The sequence below is a fragment of the Bidens hawaiensis genome, unplaced genomic scaffold (genome assembly GCF_021521415.1).
Source record: "Bidens hawaiensis isolate Kalapana, Puna unplaced genomic scaffold, B.hawaiensis_p1.1 tig00028751_1, whole genome shotgun sequence".
NCBI classification, from domain to species: domain Eukaryota; kingdom Viridiplantae; phylum Streptophyta; class Magnoliopsida; order Asterales; family Asteraceae; genus Bidens; species Bidens hawaiensis.
Genome location: NW_027494708.1, coordinates 93,884 through 117,246, shown reverse-complemented (window position 1 = coordinate 117,246; position 23,363 = coordinate 93,884). Strand labels below are relative to the sequence as shown.

The 23,363-nt window shown below is 35.8% G+C and overlaps 1 protein-coding gene across 1 annotated transcript; it reads left to right on the top strand.

Moving 5' to 3' along the window:
• The first annotated feature begins 468 nt into the window (after nucleotides 1-468).
• LOC143577622 (histone-lysine N-methyltransferase ATXR3-like) lies at nucleotides 469-11,207 on the top strand. Its single transcript, XM_077061403.1, is given in 21 exon segments — nucleotides 469-571; nucleotides 835-2,048; nucleotides 2,050-2,283; nucleotides 2,285-2,972; nucleotides 3,116-3,172; nucleotides 3,610-4,779; nucleotides 5,273-5,625; nucleotides 5,716-6,204; nucleotides 6,292-6,392; nucleotides 6,473-7,511; nucleotides 7,588-7,659; nucleotides 7,777-7,887; nucleotides 7,984-8,084; nucleotides 8,240-8,339; nucleotides 8,427-8,522; nucleotides 8,606-8,773; nucleotides 8,857-9,036; nucleotides 9,111-9,358; nucleotides 9,460-9,568; nucleotides 9,651-9,953; nucleotides 10,735-11,207. Coding segments are annotated over 20 exon segments (6,933 nt in total). The 5' UTR covers nucleotides 469-571; nucleotides 835-911; the 3' UTR covers nucleotides 10,912-11,207.
• Nucleotides 11,208-23,363: the final 12,156 nt, after the last annotated feature.

Here is a 23,363-nt window from a genome sequence, read left to right as displayed (position 1 = left end):
CATGACTGAAACCGACTGAATTCCCGTAGGCTCACCGCCTCAACGTCCGGAATCGACAACTGTTAGGTTTTTTTTACTAACGTTTGAGTTTTACCGACCAATGCCACCACATTGGTTCATCTCAATTTTTATATTCTTTTTGTTTTTATTTTTGGTTTTAATTCCGATACAATAACGCACGTCACCACAACCAACTGAATTCACGTCGACTTACCGACTCAACGCTTGGGTTTTACCATCGTCTGAGTTTTATCAACCTGGCGCCGGGTAATAAACTAGTTGAATAAGAAAAGAAAAGAGGATAAGAAAATATTGAGAAGGCAAGGAAGAGAAAGACGGATATAGGCTTAGGGGTGAGAGCAGAATAGAATACTAGGTATGAGATACGGATAGACCGATAACCCGAATCCATGAATAAAAACCCAAAGAAAGAATTTATTTATATAATTAAAAAAAAGAAGTTTTTGGTCTCCGACTCTCTCTCTCTCTCAAATCACAGAACAGAACCGAAGAAGAAGAAGGTTTGATTCATCTTCATCTTGAGCTCTCTATATTCATTCAATCGATCTATGTAATTAACTCTAATCTCTTCTCTTCATTCCAATTCCAATTAGCTTCCGAACCAATTCATCTCATCTCACTTTCGGATCCTAGGGTTTTTATTCTCGGATCCTAGGGTCTCAATTCTCTCTCTCTCTCTCTCTCTCTCTCTTTCTCTGTGTGTGTTTATGCATAAGCATACGCATAACGTCGTTGTGTTTATTATTATTATTTTGAAACCCTACATACATTTATGTTGAATTGAATACTGATTAGGTTGTTTCGTTGGTGCAGAGTGCTTGAAGAATGAGCATCGAGAGCCCCGGATAAAAGCTAGGGTTTTGGTTTTGCTTTTACGAGAGAGTATTTCCATGGGCGATGGAGGTGTTGCATGTGTCCCTTCGCTGCCATTCGACTCATTTTGCGGCGCCAATGACTTCAATATCAATCTTACACAACAGGAAGACAACGTGAACGTCAACAACATGAAGCTGGTAAGAAGAAGAAGAAGAGATAAGTTTTCAGCAGGAGAACAACAACAACCGTCTGAAGATAATAACAATAATAATAATAATAATAATAGTAGTAGTAGTAGTTTCAGTAGTGGTAGTGGTAGTGGTAGTGAAGAGTTCTCGGTACAAGTCGGCAACAATGGGCATAATAAGGAGGAAGTCGAAGAAGGTGAATTGGGTTCTTTGGAGAATGGGGAGTTTGTCCCCGAGAAACCCAGGAGGTTTGAACTCAAGAGTGAGATTGACAAGGGGGAGTGGCGAAAACCTCACCTTGAAAAGGGAGACTTTAAGTGGCGGAAACACGATTATTATAACCTGAGGAAAGAATACGACACTTATGATTATTGGTCCACCAAAGGAGGTAAAGATGACGTGGAGAAAGCTGAATCCATCACGGACAGATGGCAGAGAGATGATTATGATGACGATGACTACGACGATGATGATTATGATTATGGCTACAGAGTGAGGCAGCATGAATCTGCCAATAAAAGATGGAAAGCGGGACGCGGTAGAGGCAGGCCTTCAGGTGAAAAAGAGTACAACAGAAATGGGAACCAGTATAGTACCAAGAAACCTGCAAAGTGGGAAAATAGCAGCGGAGAAAAGACGCCAAGAATCGGTTCAAAAATAGTGGACGAAGAAGGTGAGTTAAATAATGAATACAGTAATGGTGGTAAAAGTCGTGGAAGAGATTTCCAGTTAGGGAACCGTTTGAAACGGCACAATGTTCATACGGATAGCAGTGACAGGAAACACCATGGTGACTTTAATGACTATGCTCCTTATAAGTGCAGAAGAATTTCTGATGACGGAAGCCGGTCTGGATCTGCTTACAATGCAGAACATTCTTATAAAAATTCCGTGTCTACTCGGAATGTTCCGCCGGAAAGGTACTCATCTAGAAACTGTGAATCTCCACTGTCTTCTAGACCAGCCTATGACAGGCATAATAACAGTCCACATCATTCGGAGTGGTCCCCACGTGACCGGGCCCCGCCAGTATGACCATTATGACAACAGGAGTCCGGTTCGCCGTGACAGGTCACCATATGGTCGTAATCGTTCTTATGATTATAGAAACCGAAGCCCAAGTTATTCAGAAAGATCGCCACGTGTGCAAACTCGGGTGCTTGATCGCAGAGAGCGAACTCCAAATTTAACAGAATCTTCTCCACATAATCGTGGTAGGTCTGGCAATTACCGGGAAACAGGTCGAAAAAACGGGCTCAAGTGAAAAACGGAAGAGTCATTATGAGTCTAGGAGCCAAGAAGAGAAAGTGAATTCAAGGGATACACAAATCTTGGCTAAAGATTCTGAAACAAGAACCAATCTTGATGCTTGTGATGGATCTGGTGAAAAAAGTGTTCAAAAAGAAGACTTAAAGCAAGCACAGCAGGTCAATGGAGCTACTGAAGAACAGCTTTCAATGGAAGAAGACATGGATATATGTGATACCCCACCACATGTTCCCGAGGCAGAAACATCGGTTTCAGTCAGTGGAAAATGGTTTTACTTGGACCATCGTGGTGTGGAACAGGGTCCATCAAGATTATGTGATCTGAAGATGCTTGTGGAAGAAGGCTTTCTTGTTTCGGACCATTTGGTCAAACATCTGGATAGTCAAAGATGGGTGACTGTTGAAAATGCAGTTTCTCCGGTAGTGACAACTAATTTTGCTTCCAGTTTTCTTGACACTGTTACTGAGCTGGTTAGCCCCCCTGAAGCTCCTGGAAATTTGTTAGTAGATGTGGGTGAGTTGGCTTCAACTAGTAACCAGTTAGGTGAAGAGGGGTTGGTTGTTTCTGCAGAAACAAATAAAGATTCAAATTCTCAAGATCTTCGAATTGATGAAAGAGTTGAAGCACTTTTTGATGGTTTTTCCAGTGTTCCAGGAAAAGAACTTGAGACAGTTGCTGGTAATTGTTTTTTTTATGTACCCTTTTATAGTTTCTTGAACTTTTCTGTTATACAGTGACTATGTTTTTCTGCACCTTCTTTTCCTACACTTTTCTTCATCTTAACACTGCTTTTGTAACATTTTGAATTTAATATCTTGCAGAGGTGCTGCAAATGACATTCATTCATGGGGAGCTGCAGACATGGGGATACTCTGAAGGTACTGTTTATATCATATGCTTCATTTCTGTATATCATTTGATGTAACAGGAGCTTTTTTCACATGATATATATTTTACGTTATCAGTTTATTCATTACTCTCTTAGCACCGCAAAGAGAATACAAGTTTTACGTGGTACATAGTTTAATAACAACTTTTTGTAAGTGTTAAAATTCCTTAAAATAAAACTTGTGCACGGTATTCAACGCCACTAATATCTTTTAATGATTCCTAACAGGCTTATAGGTAATTTTTTGGACATAATAGTTTAAAAATGGAAACATTGCATTTCTTTGAGAACAAAAAATAGAACTAATGATGTAAAATAAATATCATGCGGCGTACCCTAGAGCCGTGAACCGCGTCAACTCTATGCATGCAGTTAGTTCTATTATGACATGATTATTAATAAGAGTTTTGCATGACGTATACACAGGTTTCTTACCTCATCAATATGAGGTTGGAGGTGATGACGGTCTAAAAACTGGTGAGGACACATCTAGTATCCCCGAGTTCCCATATAAAGATGTTGCAGATAAACTGCCAGCTGGGTCTGCACATTCTGACAAGGATTATGCATATGAATTTGGAGATACTTCTGATTGGTTTTCTGGTCGGTGGTCATGCAAAGTTGGTGACTGGAAGAGGACCGATGAGGCTGCTCAAGATAGATTTTTGAAAAAGAAGTTTGTTCTTAATGACGGTTATGCCCTCTGTCAGATGCCGAAATCAGGTCATGAAGATCCACGCAGGCATAAAAAAGATGAGCTTTATCATTCTTCTCATGGTAGAAGGCTTGATCTTCCATCATGGGCTTTCAATCCGTCTGATGAGTTGACCGACTATAGGTCAAGTCAAACAAAAATGTTGGGTGCTAGGGGAGTAAAAGGATTGATGCTTCCAGTTGTCAGAATTAACACATGTGTGGTTAAGGACCATGGCTCGTTTGTATCTGAATCATGTGCCAAACCAAGAGGGAAAGAAAGATATTCTTCAAGGCCTACTCACCGTTACAGTTCGACCGGTGATTCAAAAAGATCATCAGAAGAAAGTGTTTCTAGAAGGAAAAGTAGCCATGAACATGGCCATCATCATCATCATGTGTCATGGAAAAGCATCATGCCAGTTAGTATGCCAAAAGATCATCTTTCCAATAAAGATGATTTGCAATTACATCTTGGTGATTGGTATTATTATGATGGTGCTGGTCATGAAAGGGGGCCGTTTTCATACTCTGAACTCCAAGTCTTGGCTGATCAAGGTGTAATCCAAAAACATAGTAGTGTTTTCAGGAAGTATGATAAACTGTGGGTCCCGGTTAGCGAAGGAAAGAGGAAGGTTGATAATGAAAACTCTAGTGATACATCTGGACCGTCCTTGGAAACCGAGAGTGGGACTTCTAGTTCATTTCACTATTTGCATCCTCAGTTTATTGGTTACACTCGAGGTAAGCTTCATGAATTGATCATGAAGTCATACAAGAGTCGTGAATTTGCTGCAGCCATAAATGAGGTTTTGGACCCATGGATTAACCTTAGACAGCCCAGGAAAGAAATAGAGAAAAACATATATAATCCAGCAATGGTTGACAAGTTCACAAGATCAGGTATTAAGAAGTCTTTTAAATCTCTGTTTTATCTTTTTTCTTTTCGTGACATAGAATTTCAACTTGTTCTTCATGAAACCTGGGTTTGATTTATACTTCTTAAAGGCCAAATAGGCATTTTTATTTTACTTAAAATGAAACGCGCAATTATGCAAACCAGTTTAAGTCAAATGTTTTGAATCTTTCTTTATATATGGATTTATATTAAGCAAATCGGATATTATTTTATTAGTAATTTTGTATAATCATACTTAATATATTCATTATTCGGAAAAAGTTAGAAAAATGCTTAAGAGTCAACTGTCAACCCAACTCCACCCAAGCTGTGCTGACCTGTACTAAAGTTTACGCGTTTGACCTTAGTCTATTTTGACCCTTTATCCAATTCTTCCAAATCTGTAGTATGAGTGTATTTTTTTTTGTTAAATTTTATCCCCCTCTGCTTTATTTAAAGATGTGCTAAAAAGAAATGCAATTTATGATGCTGGCACAGATCAAGCTAACAAAAGAGCTCGTATTGTGGGTGATGGAATTGAAGAAGAGTATGAACCAGATGTATTCAACTCGGAAAAAGAGGTACCATTTGAAGATTTGTGTGGTGATGCTACTTTTTGCAGTGAAAATAGTGAAAATTCTATTTTGGACAATGATAATTGGGGTCTGCTAAATGGACAAGTGCTGGCACGAGTCTTTCATTTTCTTAAATCTGATATAAAATCCCTTGTGTATGCCAATTCAACGTGTAAACACTGGAGATCTGTAGTAAATTTTTACAAAGGCATCTCTAAACAAGCTGACTTTTCTTGGGTGCCAAATTGCACCGACTCTATGATCCAAAACATAATGGTCAGTTCATCTTTTTTCTTTTCTTTGTGGTAAAAGATAATGATACAAAGCATACTTATTGATGCTTAACATTATTTTCCTTTGTTGCAGAATGGTTATAATAAAGAGAAAATAACAACCTTGGTTCTACATGGTTGCTCAAAAATAACTCCTATTATGCTTGAAGAAATTTTGGGATTACTTCCTTGTTTATCTTCTGTAGATATTAGAGGTTGTAGCCAGTTTGAGGACCTGACCCGTAAGTTTCCAAATATTAAATGGGTCAAGACCCGGACTTCACATTCAATGACTGAACGAAGTTATACTAATAGTCATGTGGAGGATTCTAGTGGGCTTAGAGATTACTTTGAAAGTCTGGATAAGAGAGATGCTTCAAATCAATTATTCAGAAGAAGCTTATACAAACGTTCAAAAGCTTTTGATGCCAGAAAATCATCATCAATGCTATCTAGAGATGCCCAATTGAGGCGTTTGGCAATGAAGAAAACTGAAAATGGATACAAGAGGATGATAGAGTTTTTAGCTCTCGGTCTCAAGGACATCATGAGGGAGAATACATTTGAATTTTTCATCCCAAAAGTACACATCACATCCTTTAATATTTTTTTGATACCTGTCTATTAATAGTTTACGATTACTAATATCTGATTTCCTTTTGATGCGTAGATTGCTGAAATCGAGAGTAAAATAAGAAACGGTTATTATGCTGGTCGGGGTCTGGGATCTGTGAAAGATGATATTAGACGAATGTGTAGGGAAGCAATCAAGTAAGTTCACTTGTCATTGGTTTTTGTTTTCTATTTGTATATTCTTTTTAACCTTTTTATTCACTATTTTGTTAATTCAGATTGAAAAATAAGGGGGACGCCAAAGGTATGAATCACATAATTAATTTGTTTATTCGGCTCGCAACGAGTTTAGAAGATCGTTCAAAATTTTCAATCGAGAAAGATGCGATGATGAAGAGCTGGAAAGATGATTCGCCTCCAGGGTTCTCTTCTGCTTCGAAGGCAAAGAAAGTCAACAGAGAGAGAAAATACACCGGCAGAAGTAGCGGTTCGTTTTTTAATGGCAGCACTGATTATGGGCATTATACGTCCGATCGCGAAATTAGAAGGCGTTTATCTAAACTGAACAAAAAAGCTATGGATTCTGAAAGTGATACGTCTGATGACCGTTCAAGATCCTCAGAAGCAACAGAAACCGACAGTGAAAGTAGTACATCGGATTCAGATAGTGACATGGATGCACGGTCAGCAGGTGGGCCCGCAGAATCAAGATCTGGGGATGGTTATGTTAGTGCCGATGACGGGTTTGATTCCTTGGTTGATGACCGGGAATGGGGGGCTCGCATGACAAAAGCTAGTCTTGTCCCACCTGTCACCAGGAAATACGAAGTAATCGATCACTATGTTATTGTAACTGATCATGAAAACGTGCAAAGAAAGATGCAAGTTACTTTACCTGAAGATTATTCTGAGAAACTTATTTCCCAAAAGAATGGAACTGAGGAATCTGACATTCCTGAAGTTAAAGATTATAAACCAAGGAAACAACTTGATGATGAGGTGATAGAACAAGAAGTTTATGGGATAGATCCATACACACACAATCTTTTATTAGATTCGATGCCTGAAGAATCAGATTGGCAACTTGTGGATAAACATGTGTTTATTGAAGATGTGCTGCTTAGAACCTTGAATAAGCAAGTCAGGGCTTTTACAGGAACTGGTAATACTCCTATGAAGTATTCATTGAAGCTCGTTATTGAAGAGATATTGAAAAGTGCCAAAGAAGATCATGATACACGCACATCTGAACTCTGTCAATATATGCTCAAGGCTATGAGCAACCGCCCTGATGACAATTATGTTGCGTATAGGAAGGTGTACCTTCTTTATTGTGTTCTTCAAATTTTTTATTGTCTTTCTCGAATTTTAATATAATCTCTCTTATTTCCAGGGGCTTGGTGTTGTTTGTAACAAAGAAGCTGGCTTTAGTGAGGATGATTTTGTTGTGGAGTTTTTAGGAGAGGTAAGGATACCACATGTTCTACCATATATTCTTCAAATCTGATGTTCATAAAGTATCATGCTTTATCTTCCTAGAATTAAAGTTATGTATCTAAATACGGGTCACAAATTTTTTTAGGTTTATCCTGCTTGGAAATGGTTTGAAAAGCAAGATGGTATTCGTGCTCTGCAAAAAGACAGTAAAGAACCGGCACCCGAGTTCTATAATATCTATCTTGAGAGGCCAAAGGTATTATTCTAACTCATCAAAATAATTTATTTACAAGTTTTGTGGTTCTTTGTTTTTGAACTTTTTTTTTATCGTGTTCTCTATTGTGGTTGTTAGGGGGACGGTGATGGTTATGACTTGGTGGTGGTTGATGCAATGCATAAAGCCAATTATGCTAGCCGAATTTGTCATTCATGTAGACCAAATTGTGAAGCAAAGTAAGTTTATACATGTTTTAACATAGACAATTCTTCTAGAAACTAGATAGATATATGTTATATGAATCTTGAAACTGAAAGTACATGATTTGACTATAAAAAGTCAAAAGCGAGTACATAATACTCATTTTCTCCCTTGTTTATGTTGATGTCAGGGTAACTGCTGTTGACGGTCAATATCAAATAGGCATATATAGCGTGCGTCCTATCATATATGGAGAAGAAGTTACGTTCGATTATAACTCTGTTACAGAGGTAAGTTTTCAATTACATTTCGATTGTTAAAAATATATAGCATGCCAAGTTGACGTGGTTCACGTGTTTTTTTGTATATTTATGCAGAGTAAGGAAGAATATGAGGCGTCTGTTTGCTTATGTGGCAGTCAAGTTTGCAGAGGGAGCTTTTTGAATCTGACTGGTGAAGGGGCTTTCCAGAAAGTAAGATTTGTGAATCACTGTTTACAATTTTTCATTTCTCACATAACTTGTTGTCTAATTTCATGGTTTTTTGTTTCTCCCAGGTACTTAAAGATTGCCATGGAATCCTAAAACGACATCAGTTGATGCTAGAGGCTTGTGAATTGAATTCTGTATCAGAAGAAGATTATATTGAATTAAGTAAAGCAGGCCTTGGTAGTTGTTTGCTTAGCGGGTTACCTGATTGGCTCGTTGCATACACTGCTCGTTTGGTATCATCTCTCTCTCTCTCACACACACACACACAGTCAATTTATTGTGAAGCCTATAAATATTTTTTTTAATTATATTGTAGGTAAGATTCATCCATTTTGAAAGAACAAAGCTTCCAGAGGTGATTCTAGCTCATAATCTAGAAGAAAAGAGGAAATACTTCACAGATATATGCATGGACACCGAGAGAAATGAAGCCGAGATTCAGGCCGAGGGTGTTTTCAATCAAAGGATTCAGAATTTGGCTCTTACCCTCGACAAGGTATATTTTCTTTCACTTCACTCGTGACTTGATATTTCTTTCTTTGTAAACTATAATTGTCATTCCGTTTATAGGTGAGATACGTGATGAAAAACGTGTTTGGAGATCCAAAACGAGCCCCGCCATTGTTAGAGAGGCTAGCTCCAAAAGAAGTAGTTTCTCACATTTGGAAAGGTGAAGGATCTTTTGTTGAGGAACTTATTCAATGCATTGCACCTCATTTGGAAGATGGACACCTGAGTGAAATACGGTCCAGCATTCGGACCCACGACCCGTCTTCTTCCGATGACATCCCGGCAGCTCTTCGAAAATCATTGATATGGTAAACATTGAATCCTGTGATTTTCCATCTTTTCTGATGCATTGGGGTCAAAATGGGTTGGTTTGACCGTGTTGACCCACCAACTTGTATCTGCTTTCTAGGTTGCGTGATGAGGTGCGGAACCTTCCTTGCTCGCCAAAATGTAGACATGATGCTGCTGCGGACTTGATACACATTTACGCGCACACAAAGTTCTTTTTCAGAGTGCGGGTGAGTTTTTACTTTTTTTCTCAATGTTTGACTTTTGTTTTTTTACTTTATATTCTCATCTTGTTTGTAAACCATGTTGTAGGAGTACAGGGAAGTAACGTCATCGCCGGTTTACATTAGTCCTCTAGACTTGGGCCCGAAGTCAGCAGAAAAAATGGGGCCTGGATTGCATGAATACCGTAAGACGTATGGAAAGAACTATTGTTTAGGGCAGCTGATATTTTGGCATAATCAAGCTTATGCAGAGCCTGATGCTAACCTTATCAAAGCAACCAGAGGCTGTTTATCGTTGCCGGATATCAGATCTTTTTATTCTAAGATCCAGAAGCCGTCACCACAACGCGTCTATGGCCCACGAACCGTAAAGTCCATGATTTCTAGGATGGTCAGTTCTCTCTGTCTCTTAACGGGTTTGGAACAAAATGGGTTGGTTTGATTTGCTAATGAACGTACACGAACAGGACATGTTCCTCTTCATTCATTCATCGATATGACAATTAAACTAAACTTAGTACTGTGTTCGTGTTCGTTTTTTGTTGTTAATAGTACGAACGGACAGTTAATGAGCATGCACGAATATAGATGAAACATAATGTAGTGAACACTAATTAAAATTAAATGTGAACCTGAATCTTTGGGCTTCAAATTATACAACTAGACTTAACTAAATCATCATCGTACTCAGTATATCCCACCAATAGCAAAGCTATAGTAGGGTCTGAGGAGGGTAAGATGTAGACAGCCTTACCTCTACCCCATAAGGATAGAGAGGCTGCTTCCGGTGAGACCCCCGGCTCGATAGTAGTTTTGCATCAAGCCTTGGACATATAACGAACATTAATGAGTTTAAACGAATGAACATAAATGAAGAATGAGACATGCGTTCATGAATGAAGAAAATTGTTTATGCTTGTTCTAAATGAACGTAGTGTTTGATATTTATTTACAGGCTTGATAGTTCTGTAGTAAACATGATAAGATAAATAATATTATGACATGTTTACTACAGAATTATCAAGCCTGTAAATGAATATCAAACACTACGTTCATTTTGAACGAACATGAACAATTTTCTTCATTCATGAACACGTCTCATTCACGGTGGAAACCAGTCAGATTAAAACGGTTCGGGTTAACATAGCGCGTTCTTGAATCATGTCATGCAGGAGAAGCAACCACAAAAGGCATGGCCAAAGGACAAAATATGGTCATTCAAGAGCAATCCAAAGGTTTTTGGGAGCCCGATGTTAGATGGATTGTTATGCAAGGCTCCTTTAGATAAAGATTTGGTGCACTGGTTGAAGCACAGACCGCCTATATTCCAGGCCATGTGGGACCGATAACGAGGATCTAACAACCGACTAGATGTAGCCCGACTCGACCCGAACCGGCATGGCCACCAGCATAGCGATACCATTCTTGTGTACAGTCAGTCGTCTCTTTGTAGGTCTTGTAATTTGTAATTCATTATTGGTAGGTGAAGTATAAGTAATTTTTTTTTTTAATATGAGAAGTGAAAGAAGGAAATATGAAGATGATGATAATGTTTGGCTTTGTTGTCCTCTTTCTTTTTGACTTTAGTGCAATGTTTGTGTTTGGGCTCATAATTTTATAGGCTTTTTTCTTGTATATTCACTACTAGCTTTAGAGCCCGTGTAGCACACGGAATGATCTAAATAATTAAGTTACAAATAAAATAATATATAATGTATATAAAAAAATATATTACATTTATGCATGTATCATTATACATAAATTGAATTTATTTATATCACAAAATAAATTTTTTCAAAAAAATAATAATAAAAAATTAATACACCTTCAAAAACATACCAGAGAACACTCCTATATTGAAAATTTATTCTCAATGTTATATATGTATAATTGAAAGAAATTTGGTGACGAACCAATTTCAAAGAATGTTTTTCATATAATAATATTTTTGAGCTACACTCTAATTAGATTTTGATAAGTTTGAGAGGTTTCTCGACTTTGCAATTGACAAAAAAAATATGTTAAACCGTTCAATTTGTGAATGTTTTGCTTCAACTGAGCATAATTTTGTACGACATGTTTCACATACAACATTTTGATCAGTATTAAATGAAAAGTTAATGCTGACACAAATGTTTCTAATTTGATAAAGTTAGAAGCATTGTTCGGTCTAGAGGTGACATGTCGGAAGTGTGTGTCATTTTTTCTTAATTTTTAATAATAATGGGAAAAATACTCGATGTGCAAAATCCCGAATCTTTTGACTATATTCAAAAATGTTCTTAAAAATAAATTCGAAACTCAGTCGTATTTAAAATTCTAACTTTCATTGTTTTACATTTTCAAGTCAAAACTTTAAACGCGTAACAATTTCGACAATAAATCTATTTGCACTCTCAAAATTTTAAAAATATTCAGATCATCCTTATTTTACCTGTAACAAATTTGAGGCAAATGTAGTTAATTTGTACAAAATGATCTATTATCAACTTTTAACCCGTAACATTATATTTAAGTTTCACAAAAAACCCTAACCAATCATTGATAAAAAAACCTAAGAAACTAAAATAATAAACTTTATTATATTTGAAAGTGATTGGTATATATTATCCTTACAATGTAAGACATATATTATTATATTTGAAAGTGATTGGTATATACTATCTTTACAATTAACACATATATGTATAGTTTACTAAATTAACCGAAAAAATAAATTGATAGATTTAAATAATATATTTATTATTTAAAATTTTATATGACAATGTACGAAAAAACCAATAAATAAATAAACTTATTTTTATAAAATGGATCAACTTTTAAGCATATATTTATAATTTAACAATTAAAAAAATTACTTCGTAAATTGAAAGCATATTAGAATTTTTTTAATTTTTTTATTTGCAATCTTCAACAATAAAGATAGTATAATATGTTAATAATAACATTTAAATTATATTTTTTTAATATTTAACAAACACAGTTTGTTGTTGATTCTTGAATTTCACCAAGTATGTTGTGAAATATATTTTAACAATGTATAGAAGGATAACATGTAAATATTTTTTTTCTATAAAAGTGTATAGATAGAATATAAAGCTAGTTTAAAGAAAAATAAATAATTTAATAATGTTATATATATTTAATATAAATGAAGTGTAAAAGGAAACTGAATAATAATTGATATATGACATAATTAGTTTTGGAGGGAAAACATCGTAAAGATTAACCACAAACTGACACGTGACACAATTATTTTACCTTATTAGAATAGGTAGATTTGCTTACATGGTTTTGGACATGAGATAATGCTCTATGGGAGCTAACTTACATTGGTAAAATATCAGTGCAGGAAGGGTGTCATGTTAAATGTTAAAAGATTGCTAGGGTGTCATGTTAAATGTTAAAAGATTGCTAAATGTATTTGAATATTGCAGTTTAGTCTTTGAATTAATCAACTTTATCCGGATCATTGATAAGGTTTCTTGTGTTTTTGTTCTTTCGTTGTTTAGCTTAGCTTACCTCTAGGGACAGATTTGTTTACGAACCAAGCCAATCCAGAGTTAGCTCCACTTGAAGTACTCAACTCAGTGGTCATAAAATGTCGTTCAAGGTCTATCTCGGACACAAAAAGACCAAATAGTGTGTTGGTTCAACATATGGTAGTGCAAGTGGAAGTATTCAAGTCTGAAATTCTACAAGTTTTGTACTAAAAGAGTCAAAAGAGTTGGAAGTAACGGGTCAAAGAGTTGAAGTAACAGGCCAAGCGGTCTACACACAAATGAGTATAAATTAGGATTGATAAATTTCAATGGCTTTGAAATGCTAATTAAGAGTTGAGAGGAGACTTTTTGGAAGGATCTTATTATTTTACTCAAAAGTAAAGATTACAATGTATTGGTAAAGTTAAATATAAAGAGAAAAAAATAAAAAAATGTGAGAAGGATCTGTGACCATATAAAAACCCTTTAAAAATAAATTAAAAAAAAACTAATAAAAAAAGCAAACTCAAAGATGGACTTAAATAATAACTTGTCAGGGCAAGAAAAGTCTTCTTTAACTTAATCAAAAAGTTTAGGAACCTTCTTGAGTCGAATGGATCTCTGGCCCGTTTTGTAGTATGATGTGATGAATTTAGTCAAAAGAATGTAGAGTAAAATGCCCAAATCGTTCCTGAAGTTTGGTAAAAAATGCGACTTTCGTCCAAATTGTTTTATTTTTGCAAATGGACCCTTGAGGTTTCACATTCGTTACAAGAGAGATGCAAATCTGGACACCTGCTAATATAATAGGAGTGAAAATATAGACACCTGCTAACTTAAGTGAGTGAACCAATATACACTTACCAATAATAAAAGAGTACAAATCTGAACACCTACTAATATTAGAGGAGTGCAATCTAGACACCTGCTAACTTTAGCGGAGTGCAATAATAGAGGCCTACAGCGCGGGGGCGATAGTCAACTGACATGAGTCAATTCATAAGCCGTCATGCTACGTTACGGTTTGGTTCCAAAATCTTCGCGCTACGCGACGAACAATTTGTATGATTTTATTATTCATACTTAGGAGTCGACAGTTCGTTTATATAATAAGTTACTAAATGTTTTATGGTGGTAACAAGCATGTAACTAAAGGCTTATGGTATTGGATGAAGATCAAGTCGTGATGCGAACCGAACACAAGACTCGTCTTCGTTGCTTCCGCATTTTGTTGTGCTTAATACCATATTTATGGATGTTAAATGTTAAGTTGTTGTAACTTATGATGCTCATGTTTAAATTAAAAAAAAGGTGTATGAATCTGTCTATTTAAGGTTAAGATTTAAGGGTATTAGAGTTGTCCATGAATCAAATAACAATATATCGGAATATAAGGATAACAATTGATTTAAATAATCCTAAAGGTCTAATATAATTATCGTCGTTCCTTAGCACTTAATCAATCAACCTGTAGCACATTAAAAAATAATATATTTTATCAACATGTATGTTGATGAGGTTTCACAAGTTCTATATATAGATAATACAAAAATTCTTGTTGATTCACATGTCACAATGTAATATATCCAATCATAATGTAAACAAAAAACAACTAAAAATTTCCCCATTCTTTCGACCGAAGCCGAAATAATATGGGAATGATAACCACCATCACTTTCAACCGAAATGGTAGAATAGACGGCGCATGTACGTCCCGTCGGAATAATAGGGGATTGATAACCACCATCACTTTCAACCGAAATGGTAGAATAGACGGCGCATGTACGTCCCGTCGGAATAATAGGGGATTGATAACCACCATAAAACGATAAACACATTGCATATTATTCATGTATATTCATCATAAACAATATGAATGAAATATTATTAACATGCATTGCATAAGCGCAAATCGGTTTGTAAACAAAGGGCATGAACTAACGAGAAAATATGGTAACTTGCTACACCCCAAATATTTATAAAGAATAAAAAAAGGGTCTATGGAACTCACATAATATGATAAGCGAGCAGGAGATAAAATAAACACTTAAGCGAGTGAATTGGACGGATTCGATTCAACGAGCGACCCTAAGGTACATAAAATATTTAGATGTAATGAAATGTACAAGGCGAAAGAAATAACGAGCAAAGAAATAGATGGTTCAGTTTGTAGTTTGGAGTTTTAAAGTCCTTGAATTAAAAATATGTATTTCACTAAAATTGATTTTTTGTCTTTTCGTTGTAAAACTTAAAAGTAGGTTAATGTCACATCTCGACCAAAAGCGGCTATACATGCCGGGGCGCGACGGATTGCACATGAACACAATGACACTATTAAAGCGACAATTTTTAAACAACTCATTCATTTCATTTAACACCAATTAAAAGACATCTTGTTCATACAAATAAAACAAAGTACAAGGAAATAAATAGTTCATTTAGCTAATAACTTAAAGAGTTCAATATAAAATAACGTTGTCAATTCTTCAATTAACCGATTATCAAACTTGTGACATTGCATAAAATATATTTTTTCAACACGAATGTTGGTGAGCAATTCCATGATTTTGTATTTATAATTTGAGGCAAAAATCCACAACTTATATGTGAAACCATAAATAATAACGATAATTGAGGTATACAAATCATAAATAAATGAGGCACATTTCTAATAGGTAAAACTGTCAAATTAAATGGAGGAGTGTATGATCATACTTATTGAGGATGAGGATGAGACCAACCAACAAAAGCAATAAACATTTAGCAATTAATCATATAAGGCATATAACACACAATCGGGCAATTATTCGAAGTAACACATAAACTAGAGTTTGTGGTTTGAGGATCTAAGTCTTAAATCATCTTTAATTAAGTAAGTATACAAACTACCCCCATAGTATAAAAGAGAAAACATGGATGAAATTACTCACGTGGAAAAAGTGACTTTGATGAAGAAAAACTTATTCGAAGTAACACATAACGTGCGTGTCATAGATTGAAAGATATTGAGTTAATATTGAGTCTTGAAGATGGAATATAAATTATATAATAGTTCATAAAAACAAGGCTCGGGATTTTAAGTTATATTTTTACAAAATGCGGTTAAATAAATTAAGCGTAAAAAGAAATGAGGCTTACATGAAACCCGGTCTTTGATGCTTAGTTTAAATTATCCTTTGTTTAATTTATATAGGGGAGTTGGTTTAGTTCAAGTGAGCACTATCCCACTAATGTAAGCATCAAGATCTAACTTCTAACGGTTTGTTTGGTTCAGTCGGTTCGAGACTTGATAAAGTACCAAATCCAAAACTTACCAAACTATTTAAATATATGAATTACTTCAATAAAATCATTAGCTTAAACAAGTTTGAGAATTTTAATAATTAAAGTGCCAAACTCGGGTTTAAGCGGGTGTACATCGGCCCGATCTTGGTATAAAAACCAAGTTTGTTTCCAACACACCATAAACTTAGAAATATAAATAATTTAAAATGAAACATAAGTTAGAAAGGTTAGGAAATATTTTTGGTGGTTTGAACGGTGACTAGCTCGTTAAAACGAGAAGTTTGACTTTTACTCGGTTTTTAACCGAAACTTGGTTTAAGCCAAGATTTGTTGCAACACTTCAAATATCCCAAGTAATGAGTAATATAAAGTAAAAGATAACTAAAAAGATAGGTTGAACTTTTGTTGGTTTGAACGTTATTACCACATATGTAAGGATCCAAACAAACGTACACGACAGCCTGAGGGCCAGCGCTTACTTTTGTTTATGACGTTTTAGAGACACGTATTCCCATGTAATTCTTTTCATTTAATTATTTTGACTCGATTAAACAAGTCACTGTCCGAGGGTCTTTCCATTTTCTTTTGCTATCTCGCACCTATAGTATGAGTATAACCTTTTGTTAGTCAGATCTTTAATTCGGCTTAAGACCTTTAGTCTCCTTTTATAATCGTTACCTCGATTATATTTACTTAAAAACCTTTAGTTAAAAAGTAATTGTTATTTCTTTTCTTTTATAAGTTAAAATTCTTTCTTTTTAACTTATATTCTTTTCTTTTTCTTTTATAAGATAACCCTTCAGTTAATCTTATTTTACCTTTCTTTAAAACCCTACGTTTTTTCTTCTCTAAGAAACATATACTTTTCTTTTCTTTATTACTAGCATTATACCCACGCGATGCTGCGGTAATAACAATACGTTTAAACAGATTTTTAGTAACAACCTTTTTAACATATGGCACGATACGGTTTTATTCAAAAAATGAATGTTGTTTTTTGTACGTTACAATTACTATACGAATCATAAAAACTAAGTTTTCTATGATCGAAACTCATTTTGCTGAGCATTTTGACCTAAACCAAATCTATTATAGTAGTCACGGTTATTTAGGGATTCTTTTGAAACTTTCATGCACGACCAAAGATTTAATGTTCACCCATAGGAAAAATATATTTTCTTTAAATGACCAAAATTCGTTTTGCATATAATTATTATGACGCAAACCAAAACCTTTTTATTTTTAAAATGAGTCGAACTCATTATGCTTATAACATGATTTAATCAGAATCAAAGTTAACAGCTTATTTTTAATGTCACACACTCATTTTAGTTATTACTCATCTTAGTCTGAACAAAACTTTATTTTTTTATAATGACCTAAACCTATTTGACTTACATCCCATTATAACTCGAACAAATTTTAACATATCAAAGTCCTTGATCGTTAACCCGAAAAAATGAAAGTATAAAAAAATGATCGAAACTCATTTTGATGGGCATTTTGACCTGAATCAAATCTACTATGTTAGTAGCGGTTATTCAGGAGTCTTTTGAAACCTTCATAAACGACCAAAGATTTAATGTCCACCCAGAGCCAAAATTAATATTTTTTTTAAATGACTTGGATTCATTTTGCATATGATTGTTTTGACGCAAACCAAAACCATTTTTTTTAAATGACTCGAACTCATTATGCTTATAGCATGTTTTAACCAAAACCAAAATTAACAAATTTTTTTTCTTAAATGACTCAAACTCATTTTGCTTATTGTACGTTTTGGCCTAAACAATATTTTAAACTTTTTTTTATAATGACCTAAATTTATTTGGCTTACATCTAGTTATAACTCGAAGGCGTTTTGACCTGTCAAAGTTCTCAATCGTTAACCCGAAAAAATAAAAGTATTTTAAAGAAAATGATCAAAACTCATTTTGATGGCATTTTGACTTGAATCAAAATTGATATATTTTTTTAAATGACACGAAATCATTTTAGTTATAGGTTTATAACATGCGCACCAATATAATACATTGGAACATAGACAAAAATAAACACGTTGTAATTGTATGTTCGAATCTATTAAAAAGTATTATATTCAAAGATATAAATGAAAAACAAAGAAAAAAAAATATATGATTATATGGGTAAACTTAAGGGGATGGAAGAGTAATTATTAATTAAATTTACAAAAGTTGAACATAGTTTAAGGTTTAAATTTGTAATTATATTTTAGGTAAATAATTGCATATTTGAGTTGTGCTCTTATGCTTAATTGACTTGTACATTATAATCAACACCTCAGAATAAAACAAAATTTACATTGAAACGTTAACAAAAATAAGAATATTGCAATGGTAAGTTCGTTTTTGTTTAAAACACAATATATTAAAAGATATTGAAGATTTAAATTTTTTTAATGAATTTGTCAATTAAATGGGTAAAGATAGAGAGTTTATGTGTAACTACTTTACAAATTTACAAAGTTGTATTATAGTTGAAGGATTATTTTTGTAAGTATTTTCTAAAGTAGACATTGTTAACCGTATATGATATCAAAAATACAATATTGCCCTCAAATTTTGAAAATTGTATGCATTATTTATTGCATTTTATGCATGAGTGATTGTACCTTTTAAAATTTAAGAGGTCCTTCACTCATGCTTTATATATAGTATAGATTTAAGAATAATCATAATAAATTAAATAATATTCTATAACAAAAATTTATATAATAATCACATTGATATTATATTCATATTCTTTTCTTTTCTGTTCTTTGTTATGTTTTCTTTTATTTATTGAGCTATCGAGTATATCCTCGACTTAGGGTTTTAAGCCTTTTTAATATTTTATTATTATTTTATTTGGGCATTATACCTTTTTAATATCGAGTACCCTATAAAATCGAGTAGCTCTTCGAAGCCGCTTCCCTTTCTTTATCTTCTAGATCAAACCCTTTATTCAACACCTTTTCCTTTGCACACGAATCGAGACACGCCAATACTTCTTCCCACATTGGCACGTTTATCGAGGAGGTTCGTCGGGACGTCGGGATGGCACGTTCTTTCAAGATAACCTCGTCGGTATCTCGGTATCGATGGTTTAATGGTACGGAATACGAGAAATCGAGCACGAAAATCGAGGTGGTCGAAGGCACTCTTTACCAGGTCTTTAGAGAGATGTTAGAGAGATATGTGTGTGAATTTTGGGTGTGAAGTGGGAGATGGCCGTAGCTTACTATTTATAGGCAAACCAGTGGGCCCATCACGATACGCGATGGCCCTTTGGATATCCCGTCGCGTATCGCGACGTAGGCTTGCTCCGTCACCACTAAGCTTGCCACGTGTCGGGCGTTGTGCCATGTATGGACACGTGGTAGGCCACGTGCCTTCCTGCCATATAACCCATCGTGATACGCGATGGGTTTTCCTTCTGATCCACCGCGTATTGCGATGGGTCAAGAAACCAGATTTCTCATTTTTAACGCTAAGGTTTAGAACTTGTCATTTTTGGTCCTTTAACTTTTGAACTTGGTATTTTTAACCCGAAACCTTCACGATGTTACATCATCCCTACCTTGGAATGAATCTCGTCCGCGAGATTCGCTCTTAGAACAAGTGGGGGTACGTTTTCTTCATTTCAGATTCGATTTCCCAAGTATATTCGGGGCCTCTTTGTGAGTCCCATTTTACTTTTACGATTTTCAATGTTCGTCTTTTCAATTTCTTTGTTTTTGAATCTTCGACTTGAATTGGTCGTTCTACAAATTTTAGATTTTCATTAATTTCAACGTCTTTTAAGGGCATAGACAAAGATTCATCGGCTAGACACTTTCGCAGATTAGATACGTGGAATACATCGTGTATTCCTTGCATTTCCTCGGGTAGTTGCAAACGGTATGCAACGGTACCAATTCGTTCGAGTACCTCGAAAGGTCCAACGAAACGAGGACTTAGCTTTATCACCTATATTAAATTCTAACGGCTTACGACGGACATCGGAGTAACTCTTTTGGCGATCACGTGCCGTCTTAAGTCGTTCATAGATTTGTAAAACTTTATCGGTGGATTCTTGGACTATCTCGGGTCCAGACAATTAATTATCTCCGGTTTCAGACTAGCACATGGGCATTCTACATTTACGACCATACAACGCTTCAAACGGTGAAGCTTGAATACTCGTGCGATAGCTATTGTTATACGAGAATTCCATTAGGGGTAGATGGTCGTCCCAACTTCCTCCTAAGTCTATCACACAAGCGCGAGGCATATCTTCCAACGTTTGAATTGTCCTTTCGCTTTGCCCATCGGTTTGAGGATGATAGGCGGTGCTAAGTTTTAACTTTGTGCCTAACGCTTGTTGGAAGATTTTCCAGAAATGAGACGTAAAACGACTGTCTCGATCAGAAATTATAGACAACGATACTCCATGCAAAGAAACGATGTTGTTCACATAAATACGCGCCTTTGACGCATGTTGGCCTCATGTTCTTTACGACTTAGGGCATCGGCCTCAACGTTGGCATTACCTTCGTGATAAACGATCTCACAGTCGTAGTAATTCAGAGTTTCCATCCAGCGCCTTTGACGCATGTTGAGCTCTTTTTGCTCAAAAATATGTTTCAAACTCTTGTGATCGGTAAACACGACAAATTTGACTCCATAGAGATAGTGCCTCCATATTTTTAAAGCGAAGATTATGGCGCCTAACTCTAGATCGTGAGTTGTATAGTTCTTTTCGTGTATCTTGATTTTACGAGAAGCGTAAGCGATTACTTTCTTGCGTTGTATTAGTACGCATCCTAACCCAGAATGACACGCGTCACTAAAGACAACAAAATCCTCGGTACCTTCTGGCAAGGCCAGTATAGGTGCTTGGGTGAGTTTTTGTTTAAGTATATCGAACACCTCTTGTTGTTTGGTCCCCCATTCATACTTGATGTTCTTGCAGGTTAACGAGGTTAGGGGAATGACTATACGAGAGAAATTTTCGATGAACCTTCGATAATAGCCGGCCAAACCTAAGAAACTTCGGATCTCTGTTGGCGACTTTGGGATCTCCCACTTAGAGATAGCTTCAATCTTTGTAGGATCGACTTGAATTCCATTCACGTTTATGACGTGTCCAAGAAATTGCACTCTGGGAAACCAAAATTCGCACTTTGAGAACTTGGCGTACAACTTCTCGGTTCTAAGTATTTCAAGTAAGGTTCGGAGATAAGTTTCATGATCGTCCCTAGACGTAGAGTAAATAAGTATGTCGTCGATGAAAACGATAACAAATTTATCCAAGTAAGGCTTACAAATTTGGTTCATCATATCCATGAACGCGGCTGGGCATTAGTGAGACCAAATGGCGTGACCGTGAACTCATAATGCCCATACCTTGTTCGGAATGCGGTTTTCAGAGTGTGTTCAGATTGAACCTTGAGTTGATGATAGCCAGAGCACATATCGATTTTAGAAAAATAGCTTGCACCTTGGAGTTGGTCGAAAAGATCGTCGATTCGAGGAAGTGGATATCGATTCTTGGTGGTGAATTTGTTTAGGAAATCGGTAGTCGATACACATACGCATTGATCCATCTTCTTAACGAATAGAATTGGCGATCCCCACGGCGATGAACTTGGTCGAATAAAACCTTTCTCGAGTAGCTCGTCAAGTTGTTTCTTCAACTCCCTCATCTCGGTTGGTGCTAAACGATACGGAGCTTTGGCGATTGAAGCGGTTCCAGGCATAAGATCGATCCGAAACTCAACTTCTCTATCGGGAAGAATACCAGGAAGTTCGTCAGGAAAAACGTCAGAGAATTCGGAAACAATAGGCACGTCTTTTATTTCTTTAGGTTTGGATTCTTCGGAGACGTAGGCCATGAATGCTAGGCATCCTTGATTTAAATATTTTTTTAGCCATAATCATTGAAATTATGCTAACTTGGCCAGCGTCTTTGTCCCATGTAATTCGAATGGTTCGTTTATCAGGGGCTCGAAGTTCGACGGTTTTGCTATTGAAAATGATACGAGCATGGTTGATTGATAACCAATCCATACCAAATACAATGCCAAAACCAGCAAGAGTCATTGATAGCAATTGAGTAGGCAGAATGTAACCGGCTAACAAGATTTTTCCTTTTTCTAGAGCTTCGGAGATCTTAACAATTTCACCACTAGCGGTCTCGACGCTTAGAGTTTTATTTAAGTTTTGTTAATGGTTCGTTTAATAGACTAAAAAATCTATAATCTATAAAACTAAAGTTGGCACCAGAAACAAACAAAACCCTAGCATAAGTGTTGTTGACTAGGAACGTACCGGTGATGGTTTCCGATATGTCGGCCGCTTTTTGGGCATCGAGCATGAAGACCCTTGCGTTTCCATTCTTTGTTTGGCAACTTCCACTCGCACTACCAGCAGGGGGTTTGTTCTTTGGGCATTCAAAGCCGAGATGTCCCATCTCCTTGCGGTTAAAGCAAGTCATTGTATTTTTCAAAAATCGGCCGTTGCGTGGCCGTGTTTGTGACATGAGTCACAAACGATTGTGGTTGAGGACGCAGAAAAGTGGCATCGCCCCCATGGTATTTCTTGAAAGTCTTACATTGTGGGATGTTGGAATTAAATTCAGACTTGCGTTGATCATTACTTTTGCCCTTGAATCGGGCGTTTCCACCGGTTCTTTTTTTTTATCATGGGTTGGTACTACCTTCTTTTCCTCTTCCTTGTTGCGGATCATGCCGCCCATCAGATATCCAGCCAACTCCATTGAAGAGTCGGCGGTTTGTGGGAGGTGTGACCTCACCATGTCGTTGATTTCCCGCGGAAGTCCCCAAATGTATATAGTTACTTTGCTGGATTCAGGAGTGACCAGCTTGGGCACGAGTCGGCAGTTTTCATGAAACTTTGTGTTGTATTCGCGAATATTTGTTCCTACGACCCTATGATTAAGGAATTTTGTTTGGATTTGGTCGATTTCATGCATCGAACAAAACTTCGCCATTATCATCTCTTTAAATTCTTCCACATCATGTTGTATAGAAC